The sequence below is a fragment of the Schistocerca piceifrons genome, chromosome 4 (genome assembly GCF_021461385.2).
Source record: "Schistocerca piceifrons isolate TAMUIC-IGC-003096 chromosome 4, iqSchPice1.1, whole genome shotgun sequence".
Classification (NCBI taxonomy): Eukaryota; Metazoa; Arthropoda; class Insecta; order Orthoptera; family Acrididae; genus Schistocerca; species Schistocerca piceifrons.
This window is the reverse complement of record NC_060141.1, coordinates 142,640,316-142,661,414: the sequence shown is the minus strand read 5'-3', so window position 1 is coordinate 142,661,414 and position 21,099 is coordinate 142,640,316. Positions and strand designations below refer to the sequence as shown.

Sequence of the window (21,099 nt, the reverse complement as noted above, 5' to 3'; positions counted from 1 at the left end):
AATTTGAAGTTCAAGGAGGAGAAATAACTTAGAGGTTTGTTGCCATTGACATTGTAATTCTGTCAGAGGCAGCAGAGGACTTGGAAGAGCAGTTAAATGGAATGGCCACCATCTTGAACGGGGGATATAAGATGAACATCAACAAATGCAAAACTAAGATAACTGAATGGCATCAAACTCAATCAGCTGACGCCAAGGGAATTAGATTAGAAAACTGGTAGTAGATGGGTTTTGCTATTTGGCCAGAAAAATAATTGAACATGGCCGAAGTAGAAAGGATATAAAATGTAGACTGACAAAGATAAGAAAATCATTTCTGGAGAAGTGAAATTTGTTAACACTGAATATAGATTTAAGTGTTAGGAACTCTTTTTGGAAGTATTTGTATGGAGTGTTGCCATGTATGGAAGTGAAATGTTAACAATCTACACTCTACACATGAAGAGAATAGAAGCTTTTGAAAAGTGGTGCTACAGAAGAATGCTTAATGGCTGATGGGTACACAATGTAACTAATGTGGCCCATAACAGAACTGGGGAGAAAAGAAATTTATGGTACAACCTGACTATAAGAAGGAATCGGTGATAGGACACATTCTGAGACATGAAGAGATCACCAACTCAGTACTGGAGCAAAGAGTTGAGGGGTGGGGGTGAAAAATGTAGAGGAAGGCCAAGAGATGAACACAGTAAGTAGACTCAGAAGGATATAAGGTGCAGTAGGTTTTCAAAGATGAAGGGGCTTGCAAAGGATAGTGTAGCATCAAACCAGTCTTTGGACTGAAGACTACAACAGCAACAATGAAAACAACCCAACCCAATAATCTCAGTCAAATTTCTTTAGTCTGGGCTTGCAGATTTGGCAGTACACAAGAGTGGGCTCAAGATGTCATTTCTGGTGTGGTGAGCAAGGTGGGGTGGGGTGGGGTGGGGTGGGGTAGGAAAGTGGGGATGCTACTGGTGGAAGCAGCACATCATGTAAAAAGTAGTTACTATGAAAACTAACACTGCAAGTTATGCCTCCCAGCCTTCCATACGCACTAGCCATTGAAGCACCTCACTGCCATCACAAGCAGTTGTAATGGATCTGGGAGATGTGTTATTTTCTACCGGATTTGTCGATACCAAATTGTAAATGTTTTCTTATATTTTGTCAGAATTTTTTAAATTGTAATTTGCCTTATTTTATACCAATTTACTTATATTTTTGAGAGTGACAGCATATTGATTACTATAAGTAGATGTGACGAAGAATATCGAAGAGACTGATTACAAGTGGAAGCTTGTGTGTTGTGTAAAATGTCTTTGACGCTGGAGTCGTCTTTGACTGTAGTCAGTCGGCAGTGAGCTCTTGGTGTGTGTTGACGGTAGAACAATGTGCAGGTCGCCGTTATAAATAATTTGCTAGTGAATGGGAAAAAATGAATTATGTTACTATTTTTTTTATATAAACTTTAAGAAGAAACCACATTCGAAGAAATGGTATTTGAAGCACCAAAAATGAGGCAAACGCATTGAACCAGGTCATTTCCGCAGCCGACGAAACTCCATTGTGGAATCATACTTCCACTAGACGACTGAAGCCAAGACAAATATCATCTTGTAAACATTTCACGGAAAAGATACTGTCACGAAATATGCCAAATTTAAGTAAATAAAAATAGTGAGCATATTTCACAGTGCATTGATACAGCCTCTGCACCCACCACTAGCCTACCATTCTGAGATCACTAAGGCTAGAGAAAATGAGGAAGTCAGATCACAGCCCCCAGCAACAGAAGTCCTACAGCCCTGGAAGAATAAGTCACTGAGGCCGTGCTCCTGCCATCAAATGTCACTGAGCTACTGGGTAGGATTACTGCCTGTTCTGCCACCCTACATTGTAAGTTGTGATTTCATCCTGGGCAATACCACTCCTATGGACCAATTAGAAGGGAGATAGATCTAAATTCTTACGACTCCAGCTACATGGAGAACGGCTCAGAGTGATAGAAATATTATTTGCTTAGCAGATAGTTCTAACTTCTGGCTGTCACAACTACAGGTGTCATGACAAATATGTCTCACAGGGAGAGTTGTTGGCCTGTAGCAGGAAACTTATACCCAGCCCGATTGATTGCTTGGCAGTTTGCAACTTGTTATATAAGCCTCAAAAAGCTGATTCATGAACAGAACTCTACCTAGTTTTGTGGGCCTGAACTTTGAACTGAAACTTGATAGTGTGTGGTGGTGTTTGAGACAATTCTGACTTGGTTGTTCAGTATTAATTTTCAGCTAACATTACTTGCAGTTGTAAAGTTCACACTCTACTGCTTTTCTGCCTGTGACTTATTATCCAACTTGTTTTCCACATGGTATGTGGTTAGTGGCAGTATCCTACCAAATTTGCATCACGCTGTGACAAAAAAGTAGCCAAGAAAATTAAAAATATCAGTTAGTATAGGAATCTCAAACAGAAGAGAAAGATGTGGCTTGAAAACTAACAAAAATATATTCCATGGAAATCATTTACGACTACACACAAATGTGCTCACATTCTGATGAGATAGAAGACCACTAGGGAGATTTGCAGAAGCCGACAAATGAAAACAAATCCCACTACAGGAAGATGTGAGAATTTTTTTCTAGAAATAGACCTGATAGCAGAAATGACATCACTCATTAATAAATGACCATAAAACATGACTGTCCTTAACAATCTCTTTTAGAAGAAAATAATCAGAAAATGGGCTTGCCAAAAACAAAAAGTGAATCTGACTATAATTTATCAAACAATAAAGAAATTTCATATGAAGTGACTACCAAATCATTTCACAATTCCAAGATAAAAATAGATTGTTGGTATTCGTCTTCAGTATGGAAACCAGTTCGGTGCCAGTCTCTCCACTAGTCTATGTTATGCAAGCCCTTTCATCTCTGTGTAACTACTGTAACCAACAGCCATTTGAACCTACTTACTGTATTCAAACCTTGGTCTCTTCCATAATTTTTAACCCGCCCCCCCCCCCCCCCCCCATACATACACACCTACATACACAGATTCCCCTCCAACCCCAAATTGGTAATTCCTTTTGATCTCAGGATATGTCATATCAATAGTCCATTCTTTTGGTCAGGTTGTGACATAAATTCTTTCCTCTCCAATTCAGTACCTGCTCATTATTTATTGGATACATCCATCTGGTTCTGTAACACCACATTTCAAAAGTTTCTATTGTCTTACTGACTGAAATGTTTATCAATCACATTTCACTTGCATGCAAGGCTACCCTCCACTTAATGACCTTCAGAAAGGCGTCCCAACACAAATTTATCTGTACTACTACATAAACACGAGAAACTGCTACCAAAAATCTCAAAAAGTTCAGTCTATTTACTTCAAATTCTTACAGGTTACTCTGATAAATATTCAGATGGCACAGGCTACAAGATTTTTTAAGCAACAGTGTACAAGTTTTCTGTTAAAACTGATTGCAAGAAAGAAAATGATGTGCTGTTAAAACATGGAGGTTTTCTTTCTTTCTCTCAGTCTGTTTTAACTGTGAAAGAAGGCACTTAAACCATTAGATAAATTGTATCTCCCATATAGTGACTTTTCCTTCCAAAGCACATATTGTCCATCCTTCATTACAATCTCATAATCTACATCTACTTTGTCTCTCTTGTGCTGTCCATCCACATCTTGTCCTTCGTTTTCCCCACTCACCTTTGTTACATATGCACTTTGTTGCTGCCAACGGACTTACTCGTGTGCAGTGCTGCCAACGGACTTAATCGTGTGCAACTTTTGTGACATCTTATAGCACCAGTCACGGTAGTTATGACCGTGCTCCATGCTGCATACATACCATCCGCCCACTGGACCTACTGCCGCTGCACCCTCCACCCAATAGCTTCCCCTTCCCCCATCCAGGCACTTCCTCACAACTCATGTCCCCACTTTATCTTCAGCATACGCCACTCTCTACCAACTTCTACAACAGCCCATCACATACTTAGCCCATATATCTGCCTCCCCTCCCTCTCACATTCATTCATAGCTGTCAAACCGGCTGCCTCCCTCCACAAGGTTAGCTGACCTCATCCCAATTCCCTCTCTCTCTCCACCCACCCCAATCGGCCAATCGACATTAGCCCCACCACAAGCAGTCCATTACAATTAAGTACCCCACTCACTCATACAGTTATAACTGGTGGAGACTTCAATCTATCCTCGATTTGCTGGAGAAAATACATGTTCAAAGTCGGTGGTAGACAGAAAACATCTTCCGAAATTGTACTAAATGCTTTCTCTGAGAATTATTTTGAACAATTAGTTCATGAGCCCACAAGAATTGTAAATGATTGCGAAAATGCACTTGACCTCTTAGCCACAAATAATCCTGATCTAATAGAGAGTGTCATGATGGATACAGGGATTAGTGAACACAAGATCATCGTAGCGAGGCTCAAAACAATATCAACCAAAAACACTAAAAATAAATACAAAATATGTCTATTTAAAACAGCAGATAAAAATTCACTTGATGCTTTACTTAGAGTGTCTCCATTCCTTCCAAGCTAATTATGTAAGTGTAGACCAGATATGGCTCAAATTCAAAGATACAGTATCAACAGCAATAGATAGATTCATACCGTGTAAGTTAATAAGAGATGGGACTGATCCACCATGGTACACAAAACACGTCAGAACACTTGGAAAAAAAAAAAAGAAGAGCATGCCAAATTCAGAAGAACGCAAAATCCCCAAGACTGGGTAATTTAGTGCGGACGTCAATGCGAGATGCTTTTAATAGGTTCCCCAATGAAACACTGTCTCAAAATATGGTAGAAAACCCAAAGATATTCTGGTCGTATGTAAAGTACACCAGTGGCAAAAAACAGTCAATACTGTCACTGCACAATAGCGATGGAAATGTTATCGATGATGGTGTCACTAAAGCGGAGTCACTAAATACAGTTTTCCATAATTTCTTCACGAAAGAAGACAAAGTAAATATTCCAGAATTCGAAACCAGAACAGCTGTTAGCACGAATGACATAAATGTAAATATCTTAGGTGTTGCGAAACAACTCAAATCACTTAAGAAAGGCAAGTCTTCCGTCTAGATGGTATACCAACCAGGTTCCTTTCAGAGTATACAGATACAATAGCGCCTTTCTTAGCAATCATACACAACTGCTCACTTGACGAAAGGTCTGTTCCTAAAGACTGGAAAGTACTACGGGTTACACCAATATTCAAGAAAGGAAATAGGAGAAACCCATTAAATTAAAGACCCATATCATTGACCTCAATTTGCAGTAGGATTTTGGAGCATATACTGCACTCTAACATTATGAATTACCTTGAAGAAAATTATTTATTGATACATAACCAACACGGATTCAGTAAATATCGTTCTTGTGCAACACAGCTAGCTCTTTATTCCCATGAAGTAATGTGTGCTGTTGATAAAGGATCTCAGATTGATTTCATATTCCTAGATTTCAAGAAGGCTTTTGATACCGTTCCTCACAAGTGACTATTAATCAAATTGCATGCATTTGGAATATCATCTCAGTTGTGTGACTGGATTCGTGATTTCCTCTCAGAGAGGTCACAGTTTGTAGTGATAGGCAGTGAATTATCAAATAGAACAGAAGTGATATCTGGCGTTCCGCAAGGTAGTGTCACAGGCCCTCTGCTGTTCCTGATTTACATGAACGATCTAAGTGATAATCTGAGCAACTCCCTTAGATCGTTTGCAGATGTTGCTGTAATTTACCGTCATCAGACAATCAATTCAATTACAAAATGATCTAGAGAGAACTTCTGTATGGTGCGAAAAGTGGCAATTGGCACTAAACAAAGAAAAGTGCAAGGTCATCCACATTGGTACTAAAGGAAATCCGATAAATTTTGGGTATACGATAAATCATACAATGAAGGCCTTCACGACTGGACGTTTCAGCTGCCGAGAATTCTTCCGGGTTGTATGGCCATGGTCCATGGGATAGAAGAGTTCCACGGACCACAGCCATACAACCCAAAAGAATTCTCGGCATACGATAAATCGCACAAATCAAAGGGCTGTCAATTTGACTAAATACATAGGAATTATAATTACGAGCAACTTAAATTGAAAAGACCACATAGATAATATTGTGGTGAAGGCGAAACAAAGACTGTGCTTTGTTGGCAGAACACCTAGAAGATGCGACAAACCCACTAAAGAGACAGTCTACCTTACACTTTTCCATCCTCTGCTGCAATATTACTGCGCGTTGTGGGATCCTTACCAGGTAGGATTGACAGAGGACAACGAAAAAGTGTAAAGAAGGGCAGCTTGTTGGGTGTTATCGCACAATAGGGGTGAGAGAGTCACTGGTATGATAAGTGAGTTGGGGTGGCAGTCACTGAAACACAGGCAGTTTTCTTTGTGGCGAGATCTGTTTACAAAATTTCAATCACCAACTTTCTCTTCCAAATGCTAAAATATTTTGTTGACATCCACCTACATAGGGAGAAGTGATCATCATAATAAAAAGAGAAATCTGAGCTCAAACGGAAAGATTTAGGTGTTACTTTTTCCCCACGTACCATTCGAGAGTGGAATTGTACAGAAGTAGTATGAAAATGGTTCGATGAACCCTCTACCAGGCACTTAAGTGTGAATTGCAGCATAACCAAGTAGATGTAAATCTGCCAAGAAACAAAGCATTGGTACTGTTAGTCCAGCTGACACCATATAGGGGTAGAGACGTCTATGTGTGCCTGTCGATACTGGTAGCTGATTTGATACGTATTAATTATATAACTGAGACCAAAATTAGGGGTGAGTAACATAGAGTGAGTTAGTGTATCTAGACTAGAGCTGAGAACTGCAGCAAACCCGTCTTCAGACTGAAGGATATAGTCAAATCAAAGTTATATATACAATGAATTCTCTATCTAAAGTTAACGTTTTAACATATCAAAGATGATAATCCACACACGCCACTGCTTTGAAGAGAAATTACACATATATTCCTTCCCAAGAATTGTGATTATAATATGTGGCATTTTATTGAAACATGTATAGACAACACTACAATATTTGTATAGCATATTTTACACCAAATTTACTACTAACTCTAACGGGACCTATGATTACAAACTGCAAATCCTGAACAGAATATTAAATTCTGTAAGACTGTCACTAAGTTCAGTTATGGAACAAGCAGATATGCTACAAGGCGAAGATATTAATGACCTCAAGGAATCAGAATCAGTACTACAACTGTACTATTGTCACATTTCATCACCTTCAAGGAAGTTGGGCTCCAAGACAGCATTTCATAATGAACACTACTGTAGAATTGATAATTTCACCAGAGCCTGCAGAAACCTTCTCAACCATTGCCATTTCTGTATTATAATTCTAGTGAACTATTAAATGTGTGCTCTGAATTCACACACAGATACTATGCTGTTGGGGGTTGCTGAACCGATATAATTATAATAACTTAATACAGTACCTAAAGCTTTCCAGTCACTTCCAATCTTAGTACACAGGCAACTCTTTAATACTGCTAGCATTGCGAACACATACTTAACATTTTAGCAACAGTTAACAAGTTAGTAAAATAATTTAAAACATATACTTAATACTTTGGGAACTTAATTTCTTATGTCACTCCTGCTTTCATAGACGTTGAGGCAACACAGTTTTCTGGCAGCTAAGAGTGGCAGTAACCAGAAAGCAGTTATTACAAGTCAGGTTTATTCGACTATCAGTTCAGCACCTCCAGTCAACCACACTGAGTGTCAATTTAGAATACATAAATGCTATTGACACAAGAAACAAATCAACAAAGATATAAGATCAGTCACTCTTGCATCAACATTCACCTGTGAGTTTGGGGTTTGTGGTATGGATGCCGGAGCTGACTCTTGAGGTGGTGGTGTGGATAATCCAAAGCAAGCACTTGGACTCCAGAACTCATTTTCTGTAGGTGGGTGCCGAACACTCAGAGGAGTAAATGCTGACTTCAGCAAGGTACTATCTGTAAAAAACAAAGTAGTCTCAAAATGTTCTGAACAAATATCTATCATATTACAAAATTCCATCTTTGATATGACATTATTCTTAAGTAATCCTTACAGAAACACTTAACAGTCCTAGTATAGTAAACTTCAGTTGTTTGTGATAATTAAATATCAAGCTCACAGACTTCCAATTTTCTAATATATGTAAATGCCATACACACATCATTAATTATGAAGTAATAATTACAAAGACCCTTGGTAGTGAACACTACAGCCTAAAGTAATCTTTACAAAGATTTTGAGGTGTTTATCATACCATAGTATAGTATAGTATAGTATAGTATATGGGTCTATGTATATCCAATAACTTGCCACAGTATATGAACTGTCACAGGTAATATCATGGAATTTAAGACTAAATTTAAGAACTTTGCGTTGAGCAGATCCTCTTATTCGAATGGGCAGTAGAGCTTTATAGGTACCCTTAGAAACAATACCAGAATTTCCCTAAAGATGGTGCTAGCTGTCAGTACAAGGGACCACGAGACCACGTCTGCAGCACCATCTGCTTCCTATAACGGCTGATAAAAATATCAGCGAACATGCTCTTGGAAAAACACGGTGTTTTGAGTGGTACAAAAATCCAAAAGTGTGATTTTGACATAAGAAACAATGAGCGCGGGAAACCACTAAAAAAGTTCGAAGACAACAAATTGCAGGCCTTATTGGATGAAGATGATACTTTTATTTATTACGAGAAAAATGGACTGCAAACAGCAGGCATAGAATACTCACGAATACCTTGCAAGCATATATTATACAACAAATCAAAGTAAAAAGACATGACTCAGTGTCATTTATATCACATAACAAGCGAGCACTACCACAGTGAAACGAACAAGGATCTCAAATCCAACTTAACTAAGGGAAGTCTTCCAAATTTGCAGCCAACAAACTATTTCCCTTGTAGTTTAAGGCATCAGCCAAGACTGATACAACACTAAAGTTTAAGCCCGTTAATAAAATAACATACTTGTGCACCAAAGGATTGGGGGGAGGGGGGGGGGGGGGGTGCGACAATTGACTGTGCACGAGAAGAAGTTTACTAACTGGAATCAAAGTACTCATGGAGTGAACAATACTACTCAAAACATGGCAAGTAATGGAGGATGCCAAGGCAATGAAAGAAAGTGTTGGTACAAGTCTAAATCTGCATAGAATCTTAAGCCACTAATGTTCCCCAACAGTAGCCTCTAAACCCAAACTTATAACTAATGTCAGAGCTCCATAAACACCAAAAACGCATATCTGGTAAGATGATCACAGTATTTCCCATAAGCTGCATGGAAAAGTAAAGGATGCCATGTTCTTGTGTGTTTGGTGGCCCCCCCCCTCCCCCCCCCCCCTCCCACCCCCCCCCCCCCCCCCCCCCCCACACACACACACACACACACACACACACAAACACACACTTCTATTATACCTAGGACAGTGAAGTTTACATCAGCATACCACATTTTTGCCAGTTACATTTTTAGACCCAAATTGACACATTCACATGATGTTCTTACCAGATATATGGTTTTGGTGTTATGGAGTTCTGACTGATGTAGACCTAACATTAATTTTAAGTTTTGAGTTTATGGGTTACTGTTGTGGGACATAAGTGACTTGAGACACTATGCAGATTTAGACTTGTACCAACATTTTTTTTCATTGCCTTGGGCTCCTACGTTACTTGCCATGTTTTCAGTAGTATCGTTTACTCCACGAGTACGTTATGATTCCAGTTACTAAACTTTTTTCCATACATAATCGTTGCCACCCCTCCCTCCCCCTTCGGTGCGCAAGTATGTTACTTTATAAGTGGGCTTAAACTTAAGTGTTGTGTCGGTCTTTGCACACTCGCCTATCTTTTAGCCTTATCCATCCCCACATTACCTATTGCGATAAAACTTGCTCTGTGTCAGTTCCTATTTAGATAGGTTCATAATTTTACAGATTGGTCATTAGGGTGATGCCTTATACTACCAGGGAAGTAGTATGATGTTGGCTGACAATTTGGAAGACTCCCCTTAGCTAAGTTGGATTGGAGATCCTCATTTGTTTCACTGTGGTAGTGTCCGCTTTTTAAGTGATACAAAGCACAAACAAGTCATGTCTTTTATCTTTTTACTACAATTTGGTGTGTAACGTATACTCACAAGGTATTTGCTTCCGCCGTTTGCCGATAGGTGGCGACAACGGTAAGTAGCATTTGAAAGAAACAGATTGCAGACGTCAGGCAGTAAGCTTAGACCTCTGTCACATAACCTCATTCAAACATTAGTCGAATTGTGTCTGCGTCATAAAGTTTTCCTTGATTGAAAATGTCTGTTTACGAGCCTAATTCTTGTCATTTGCAGGTGTTGTTACTGTTTTATTTCAATATGATGAAAACAGCGACAGTCTCATTGAATGCTCCAAAGTACGTATGGTAAGGATGTGTTGTGAGTGGTTTCAATGCTTCAAGAAGGGTGATTTTAACGTCGTAGACTGGCATAGTGGTGAAAGAGAGAATGTTTTCGAAGATGTAGAATTGGAGACATTGCTGAGTGAAAACTCAGCATCAAACTCAAGAAGAATTGGCACGATTAGTGCGAGTGACACAACAAGCCATTTCAAAATGTCTCAAGGCTATGGGCATGATTCAGAAAGAAGTAACTTGGATCCCATGTAAGTTGAAACCAAGAGACATTCAACGGCATTTGTGTGTTAGTGAACAGATGTTTCGGAGGCAAAAACGGAAGGGATTTCTGCATCACATTGTGACCAGGGACGAAAAATGGATTCATTACAATAACCCTAAACGCAAAAAATTATGGGGATATCCCAGCCATGCTTCCACGTCGACGGCCAAACCAAAGATTCACAGCTCCAAGATCATGCTCTGCATTTGGTGGGACCAGCTCAGTGTCGTGTACTATGAGGTGTTAAAACCTAGTGAAACAATCACAGGGGCTCATTATTGAATGCAATTAATGCGTTTGAGCAGAGCCACAATACAGCAAGAGGCACGATAAAGTGATTTTGCAGCACGACAACGCTCGACCCCACGTTGCAAAACGTACTTGTAAATGATAAAATGGGAAGTCCTATCCCACCTGCCGTATTCTCCAGACATCACCTGTTTAGATCAATGGCGCATGGCCTGGCTGACCAACACTTCCGATCTCATGAGGAAGTCACAAATTGGATCGATTCGTCGATCGCTTCAAAAGATGAACAATTTTTTCAATGTGGGATTCTTACAATGCCTGAAAGATGGGAGAAAGTAGTGGCCAGCGATGGAAAATCCTTTGAATGATACATGTGTAACCAATTTGTTTAACTAAAATCTCTACTGTTGGGGAAAAAATGGCGGAAACAAAGCTGTACACCTTTTAATTAGTTTCTACATACATCTTTCTCTTAATAACTTAGGTTAGCCTCATTTAAAAATAAGTAGCTTCTCTTATGTGTCGTTGTCACAGCACAATAAAAATAATGTTGCAGAACAGGCAGTATTTCCATATTAGTAGTTGTATAAACCGAGGTGGCAAAAGTCATGGGATACTCCCTAATGTCATGTCCAATGTTCTTTTGTCCAGCACAGTGGAGCATCCCCATGTTGCATGGACTCAACAAGCCACTGGAAACCCCTGGAGAAATACTGAGTCATACTCAATATAGCCATCCATAACTGTGAAATTATCACCAATGCAGGATTTTGAGCACAAAACACTAGGTCATTTGAAGCTGTGAAATAATAATAATAATAATAATAATAATAAACCCCGTGGAGGCCCGGGAAAAGAATAGGCCCCTTGGTATGTTCTGCCAGACGTAAAAGGCGACGAAAAGAACAAACCACTAATAGGGCTAACCTCCGTTTTAGTGTGATTAGTTGGTTCAGGACAGAACTAATCAAGCCTCGGACAAGCGCTGTCATGGTCAGAGATGACGCTTGAACCCTATGCCCGTCCACAATGGTAATGACACTGCTAGCCACACGGAAAATGATTTAAATCCAAATAGAGGTGTTTTGCAGGATATGCTTCCTGCAACCACTCTAGAAGGAAAACAAAGACAGAGGATGAGATGGTCAGATGAAGTTAACCAACACCTCATGTTCTGTTATTACCAAGCAACAAACTTAGGAACCAACACAACTGGATACAGATCACAAGTATACACAACATTTATCATCAGATACCCAGAATTAAAATTTTTAACAGAACAACGACTAGCTGATCAGATCCGTGTAATAATCAAAAATAACAGGATACCCCAGTCAGAATTAGAAAACATCAAACAACAAGTACAACAAACACTGGAACAAAATAATGTGCAATCAGAAGAAGAAGAAGAAGAAGAAGAAGAAGAAGGAGAAGAAGATACAGTGTTGGACTCAAACATACCAGAGCAAACAAAGAAAGAACAACAGGCATCAATTAAACAATCAGAGGAAAACGAAATCTTAAGACAGCCACTAGAACAAGCACAAATAGAACATGAAGTGACACACATGTTAGATATAGAAGAAAAATTTCAGCTGACATATATAGAATACAAAGACACAAATACAGACATTAGACCATTCTCGCATAGACCACCAAATAACCCACAAGTCAAAACAACAATAACAACTAGCAACACAATCATACACAACAAAATAAAAGAAAATACAACTACGGAAGAGTTACAACTACTGGTTTATATAGGAGCACTCACTACACTAAATATACACATTAGGCAGAGATCAGAACAAACCAACACACAGAAGAAGCCCACAAAACCAGCATGGCAACACAGGCTACAGATCAGAATAGAAAAACTGAGAAAAGACATCGGACAGCTAACACAATTTACAAGAAATGAAATATTAGACAAAAAACGAAAAAGGTTAGGTAAAATCTCACAACAAGAAGCAATAGAGCAATTAGACGAAATTACAAGCATTGGCCAAACGACTCAGAAGATACAAAAAAAGTGAAAATAGAAGGAAACAAAACCAAACATTCAATACAAACCAAAAGAAATTTTACCAGACAATAGACAACACTCACATTAAAATTAAAATAGAATGGAAAAGATAAAATAGCAAATTTCTGGCTAAAGAAGTTCACCTCAACTCATTCACATCTAACTAAATTATTTAACAATCATATTGCAGAACCATACACATTCCCTGATACACTTACACATGGAATAACTTATCTAAAACCTAAAGATCAAGCAGACACAGCAAACCCAGCAAAATATTGCCCCATAACATGCCTACCAACAATATACAAAATATTAACTTCAGTCATTACACAGAAATTAATGACACATACAACACAGAACAAAATTATAAATGGCTGTTGCAAAGGAGCACGAGGATGTAAAGAGCAACTAATAATAGATGCAGAGGTGACATATCAAGCTAAAACTAAACAAAGGTCGCTACACTAAGCATACATTGATTACCAAAAAGCTTTTGATAGTGTACCTCACTCATGGTTACTACAAATATTGGAAATATACAAAGTAGATCCTAAATTGATACAGTTCCTAAACATAGTAATGAAAAATTGGAAAACCTCACTTAATATCCAAACAAATTCAAATAATATCACATCGCAGCCAATACAGATTAAGCGTGGAATATACCAAGGAGACTCATTAAGTCCTTTCTGGTTCTGCCTTGCCCTGAACCCACTATCCAACATGCTAAATAATACAAATTATGGATACAATATTACTGGAACATACCCACACAAAATCACACATTTGCTATACATGGATGATCTAAAACTACTGGCAGCAACAAATCAACAACTCAACCAATTACTAAAGATAACAGAAGTATTCAGCAATTATATAAATATGGCTTTTGGAACAGACAAATGTAAGAAAAATAGCATAGTCAAGGGAAAACACACTAAACAAGAAGATTACATATAGGATAACCACAGCGACTGCATAGAAGTGATGGAAAAAACAGATGCCTATAAATATCTAGGATACAGACAAAAAATAGGAATAGATAATACAAATATTAAAGAAGAACTAAAAGAAAAATATAGACAAAGACTAACAAAGATACTGAAAACAGAATTGACAGCAAGAAACAAGACAAAAGCTATACATACTTATGCTATACCAATATTGACCTACTCATTTGGAGTAGTGAAATGGAGTAACACAGACCTAGAAGCACTCAATACACTTACACGATCACAATGCCACAAATATAGAATACATCACATACATTCAGCAACAGAAAGATTCACATTAAGCAGAAAGGAAGGAGGAAGGGGATTTATCGACATAAAAAACTTACATTATGGACAGGTAGACAACTTAAGAAAATTCTTTATAGAACAAGCAGAAACTAGCAAATTACACAAAGCAATCACTCATATAAATACATCGGCTACACCACTGCAATTTCATAACCACTTCTACAACCCTTTAGATCACATAACATCAACAGATAGAAAGAAAGTAAATTGGAAAAAGAAAACAGTAGATGGCAAGCACCCATATCATCTAACACAGCCACACATCGATCAAGACGCATCCAACACATGGCTAAGAAAAGGCAATATATACAGTGAGACGGAAGGATTCACGATTGCAATACAGGATCAAACAGTAAACACCAGATATTACAGCAAGCATATTATTAAAGATCCCAATACCACAACAGATAAATTCAAACTTTGCAAACAACTAATAGAAACAGTAGATCACATCACAAGCAGATGTGCAATACTAGCAAATACAGAATACACCTGAAGACATGACAATGTAGCAAAAATAATACATCAGAAACTTGCCATACAACATAAACTAATAAAACAACATGTTCTCACATACAAAGCAAGCACCACAAAATGTACTGGAGAATGATGAATACAAATTATACTGGAACAGAACCATTATAACAGATAAAACGATACCACATAAACCTGACATCATACTCACCAATAAAAAGAAGAAATTAACACAACTAATCGAAATATCCATACCCAACACAACAAATATACAGAAGAAAACAGGAGAAAAAATTGAAAAATACATCCAACTGGCTGAGGAAGTCAAGGACATGTGGCATCAGGATAAAGTTGACATTATACCAATTATACTATCAACTACAGGAGTCATACCACACAATATCCACCACTACATCAACGCAATACAGCTACATCCGAACGTATACATACTACAGAAATCTGTAATTATTGATACATGTTCAATTACCCGAAAGTTCCTAAATGCAATGTTACATATACTGTACAGTTAAAAGGAAGTCACGCTTGATCAAGGTCCGCGTCACTTTCCATTTTTAACCAGACATAACGTCTGAGAAAGGAAAGAAATAATAATAAATAATAATAATAATAATAATAATAATAATATACAACTACAGAAATCTAATTATTGATACATGTTCAATTACCCGAAAGTTCCTAAATGCAATGTAACATATACCGTACAGTTAAGAGGAAGTCACGCTTGATCAAGGTCCGGTTCACTTTCTATTTTTGACCAGACATAACGTCTGAGAAAAGAAAGAATAATAATAATAACAATAATAATAATGCAACCTCTCAACTATGTCCCATAAATGTTTCATGGGATTTATGTTGCATGATCTGGGTGGCCAAATCATTTGCTCACATTGTCCCGAATGCTCTTCAAGCCAATTGTGAACAACTGTTGCCTGGTGACATGGTGCACTGTCATCCATAAAAATTACATCATTGTTTGGGAACACTGAGTCCATAAATGGCTGAAAATGGTCTCCAAGGACCTGAACATAACCATTTCCAGTCAATGATCCCAGTAAACACAGCCCACACCATTATGGAGCCTCCACCAGCTTGCACAGTGCCTTGTTGACAACTTGGGTCTAAGGCTTCGTGGGGTCTGCATCAGACTTGAACTCACTATCAGCTCATACGAACTGAAACTGGCACTCATCTGACCAGGCCACAGATTTCCAGTAATCTAGTGTCCAACTGATACAGTCACAAAACCCGGGGAGAAGCTGCAGATGACATCACACTGTTAGCAATGGCACTCATGTAGGCCGTCTGCTGTCATACCCTGTTATCACCAAATTTTGCCACATTGTCCTACTAGATAAATTCATCATATGTCCCACATTGATTTTTACAGTTATTCCAAGTAGTGTTGCTTGTCTGTTAACAATGGCAACTCTATGCAAATTTCACTTCCCTCGGTTGCCAATTGAAAGCCGTCGGCAACTGTGTTGTCCAAGGTGGGAGGTGATGTCTGAAATTTGGTATTCTCGGCACCCTCTTGACACTGTGAATCTCTGAATACTGAATTCCCTAACGATTTCCAACCCAGAACGTCTCATGCGTCTAGCTACAACTCCCATTCCATGTTCAAAATCTTAATTCCTGTCGTGACGCCAAAATCATGTCAGAAGCCTTGTCACATCCATCACCTGAGTACAAATGACAGCTCCACCAATGCTCTGCCTTTTTATACCTCGTGTATTCAATACTACAGCCATCTGTATAGATGCATATCACTATCCCATCACTTGTCACCTCAGTGTAAGCAATGTTGCACATTCAAATGCAACTACTATCAATTTATGCTAATGTAACTACACATGGCACCTCCTGATGTGATATCTAGAGATGTTGAAATTTCCTAAGGTAAACCCGGTAAACCTCTAAATGTTTCTATTGAAAGGACGGGCACAATGTATACTTATAATGAGACTGATGAGGTGTGATCAAGATAGACAAATGTAAGTTATGGATAAATTTCAACTTCAAAAATACTAAATTAATTACTTGCTGAAAATTCTGTCTTCACATATACTTTGCTCAACATTTGCTCTCATATTCCAGGAGCATGCCTCTCCATCACTGTCAGTCAGTTTCACTTCTGTCAAAACTAGGAAATTGTTTGGTCTGAGTGACTTTCATTAATATAAAGAAATCTACATTTAGCATTTAACAGACAGATGCAATGAGATCACATCATCTTCACTGTAACCTAGGCACGTAACTACTGAACTTTAAGTGTTTATCAGATTTTAATACATCCATATACATAAATAGTTGTGGGTCAGAAGCATCTTGTCACCTGCATGTTCTGCACTACCACGAGAACGGAAAGATGATGACAATGAATCCCAGTTTCGCTCTTGTGGATCAATACCAAATTTCGCACATTCCATTATTACATCATGGTCTTCCATATTTTTCCACCTGTAAACAATAAAAACTTTCAAAAAATAGCAAAACTTATCGATGTCATATATCCATAAATGGACAACACAAAATACTCCATGTTTGTTTTCCCACTGTTAACTATTTTAGCGCAGTGTGTCACAGACTTGCTTATCAAAAAGAAATAATTATATATACTTAACAACTGGGCTCAAGATACTTAAGAAATGAACCAAATAATATAACCTTGTTAAAACAACTGAAAACAATCAGTAAATCCTACTGTCTCAGGTCTCACACACACAATATAATGCCACAGGAGTATTTTATTATTGTATATGTCTGTGGCAGAAATGGGAGGGATGCAGGTCGTAGTCATCATCTTCTTCTTCTTCTTCTTCTTCGGTCCAAAGACTGGTTCGATGCAGCTCTCCGAGTTACTCTATCCTGTGCAACCCTCGTCATCTCCAAATAACTACTGCAACCTACATCCTTCTGATTCTGCTAAATGTATAATGTGAGATTTTACAGTTAACTGTTTGCTACCCATCTAACACAACATATATTCTTAGTGATGTCATTCTGTTTCACTGATTCTGAAGCAAAGGACACTACTGCCTGATTCTTATTTTGAGGTTGGCTTATCAATAATCTGAGCCTATTTAACTTCTGAAGATGACAGTTTAAACTGTGGAAACCAGTAAAGTGAACCAAATAAAAATTCATTGTGCAGCTGACAACTGACTTCTTATCTCTGTTGAAATATTCTGCTGCTGCTGAACAACAGCTATGAACAAAATCTATCCAGTGCCTGCTCATTAGTTACATGATCTACCCATCTACTCTTCAGCACTCTTCTGTAGCACCACATTTCAAAAGCTTCTTTCTCTTTTTGTCTAAACTATTATCATCCACATTTCACTTCCATACGTAGCTAAACTCCAGACAAATACCTTCAGAAAAGGCTATGTAGCACATAAGCCAATACTTGATGTTAAAGTTACCTTCTTCAGAAATGCTTTCCTTTCCATTGACAGTCTACAGTTTATATCCTCTCTACTTTGCCTATCATCAGCATGCATAAGGATTCAAAAGGATCATTATCTATGCTATTTCCGCACCACAGATTTATTCTTTAACTGAATGATGTCTATCAGTCCAGCTGTACTCTGTTTTGTGTTCTGGATAGCTAAAAATTATATTACTTCATTCTTACTCAGAAACACTTCGATGTTACAAGAATTAAAACTTCCATGATGAAGGATATGCAGCTACCAGAGGAAGAAAGGGGAAAATTAAACAAATGCCACAGAAATGTGAAAAAAGCAAATTAAGTAAGAATATCACCAACACAGGCACAGACAGATTGCTACTTGCCATAAAGATGACATGTTAACTTGCAGACAGGCACAAGGGAGAGACACTTACACAAAGCTTTTGGCCCCAGCCTTTGTTAGAACAAGAAACAGAAACACACATCATTCATTCACAGAAGCCGAGCTGCCAAAGTTGGGGGTCATGTTTGTGTGAGGCGTGCTTGCTTGTGTGAATGAATGGTGTATTTCTCTTTCTTATTTTGACACAGTCTGTGGCAAAAAGCTTTGATGTGTAAGAGTTTAATTGTGCCTGTCTGCAATATGTAATCTTCAAAGTTAACCCTTTGAATGTCAGGGTGCTGATTCCTTGGTACTCTGCTTCGTCTTGTTTAGCTTACAGAATCGGGTGCTAGATGGTGTTGGCGTGCTGATTACAGATGCTCTTTGCCTCGAGATACGTGTAGGTCGATAGCTATCGACAACTGAGCATCGTTTTGGTGAAATATTAGTGTTCGATTATTCCGCTTTTGCATCATTTGTTTATTGAGGTCATGTTTCACTGTACATGTTTACATTCTGTTTACTGCATTCTACGTTGTTCTTTCTGCACAGTACTGTTATTTATCATTGTTTCTGTGTGTTTTTCTTCATGTTAAGAGTTTGCAGTTTATTTTCTCTGGTTTTTGTGAAAAATGCGACCTACACCAGGCCACAGCAGAGGACTTACCGACGAAGAAATTTGTGAACTTTTAGAATGTACTAGTCGTACAGAGTGTTTTAGCGAAAGTAGCAACAGTTCAGAAAGTGAGCACAAAACCATCACAGGCATTTCCAAGGTTTGGTAAAATGTTTTCTGCCCACCAATTTAGGCATCTTATGAAATTCTTTCATCTTGTGGATAGTGAGAAATATCCAGCACCAGGCCATCCTGATTATGATCCATGTATCAGGTACCAGCCATTGGTAGATCATGCTAATAATATATTTTGACATCATTACACACCTCATGAACAACTTAGTATTGATGAGAGTCTAGTTGGCACTAAATGTCACACTTCCCTATTACAGTATTTGCCAAACAAACACCACCACCGATGGGGAATCAAATTCTGGATGCTGTATGACTCTATAATGCACTATTGTCTTGGGTTTTATACTTTCAGAGGTGCCAAAAGCCAAGAAGATAAGGCTGAGATTGCAAGACATGGCTTAGGATACTGTGTTGTCCAGAAGTTACTGCGTTTGGGCAGTTATTTGAACAAGGGATATCATACCTTTGTGGACAACTTTTTCATGTCAGTACCATTTGTAAAAGGTCTTTATAAATTAGGTACATACATTACTGGCACAGTAAGAAAAAACAGGAAATATTTGCCAGAGCAATTTAGAAAGAAATTTGGAATTGGGAAAAAGATGTATTGTAAGTCGGGTCCGGTACTAGCATGTGCGTACCGAGAGAAAAAATCCCAGCGTACCCCTGTTCTCTTATTGTCAAGTTAAGTTGGTGCTGGTGACATTGAAGTCCAAAATAAAAATAAAACAGTATAAAAGTCAGAAATAATACACCAGTACAACCAGTATATGAGTGGAATAGACACATCCAACATGGTGCTGTATGCGTATTTGGATGAGAGGCGAACTCTTCATCATTGGAAGAAGGTAGCTTTAAACATAATGTCAAGAATGGTGCTGAACTCTTACATATTATACAAAGAGCATAATAAAGGAAGGAAAGTTGTTTCCAGATATGTATATACTGTAATGATAATTGAAGCCTTGTCAGATGAATTGCTGCAAGAAAAAAATGCAACTGATGATCCTCGTGGTTCTCCGGGTTTGAGAAAACTTCCAGAGAAGAAAGAGTCAAGATGCTGTGTGTGTACTAGTGAGGGAAGGAAAAGAAGGTCAAGAACTGTTTGTAATAGATGTAATAAGGGGTTGCATGGTGAATGTTTTCCTAAACACAAATACTAAGTCATACTGTAGACATGAAAATTCTGCAATGTTCTCTTCAAATAAATAATTATTATCTTTCTAAATAATAACACAAATTTCATATCCTTCATGTCATTTTACTCAGAAATGTGTGCAGATTCTATGGATTGTAGTTAGCCTTCTTAAATTGAAGCACAGTGTTGGATATATGGAATCAAAGTCAAATTTATAATATTTAAAAAATATATATTTTAGATGGACTGTCACAATCAAATTCATTTGAAACATTATGATAATTTGTGTAAGCCATAATATTCTACATACTTTTATGGATAAGTGGTAATTTTTTCATATTTTTAAAGCGAATACTGTGTGATATATGGCAATTTAAATAGAATGTAGCATAACAGTATAAATACACATGACATTTTTAGCACACACCACTTCAAATTGGTTGACTGCAAAAGGGTTAAGTTGCAATATATCTTTTCCTATATCGTTGATATCCCTACCTGCAGTTTCCATTGTTATATTAAGTAGAAATTCATTTGACGTCCTCAACATTTACAACCTAAAAGATACAGTAAAAGCACTACTAAATGGAAAGCAAAGAG

The 21,099-nt window shown here is 38.0% G+C and overlaps 1 protein-coding gene across 1 annotated transcript in view; it reads right to left on the bottom strand.

The window, feature by feature from the left end:
* The window catches only part of LOC124795679 (hamartin), a 236,520-nt gene that overhangs the window by 117,854 nt on the left and 97,567 nt on the right, over positions 1-21,099 (bottom strand). Inside the window, exons 8-9 of the mRNA XM_047259760.1 lie at positions 17,149-17,273; positions 7,873-8,027 (exon numbers count right to left, since the gene is read on the bottom strand). Coding sequence (XP_047115716.1) covers positions 7,873-8,027; positions 17,149-17,273 — 280 coding nt within the window. The remainder of the gene's footprint in view (positions 1-7,872; positions 8,028-17,148; positions 17,274-21,099) is intronic.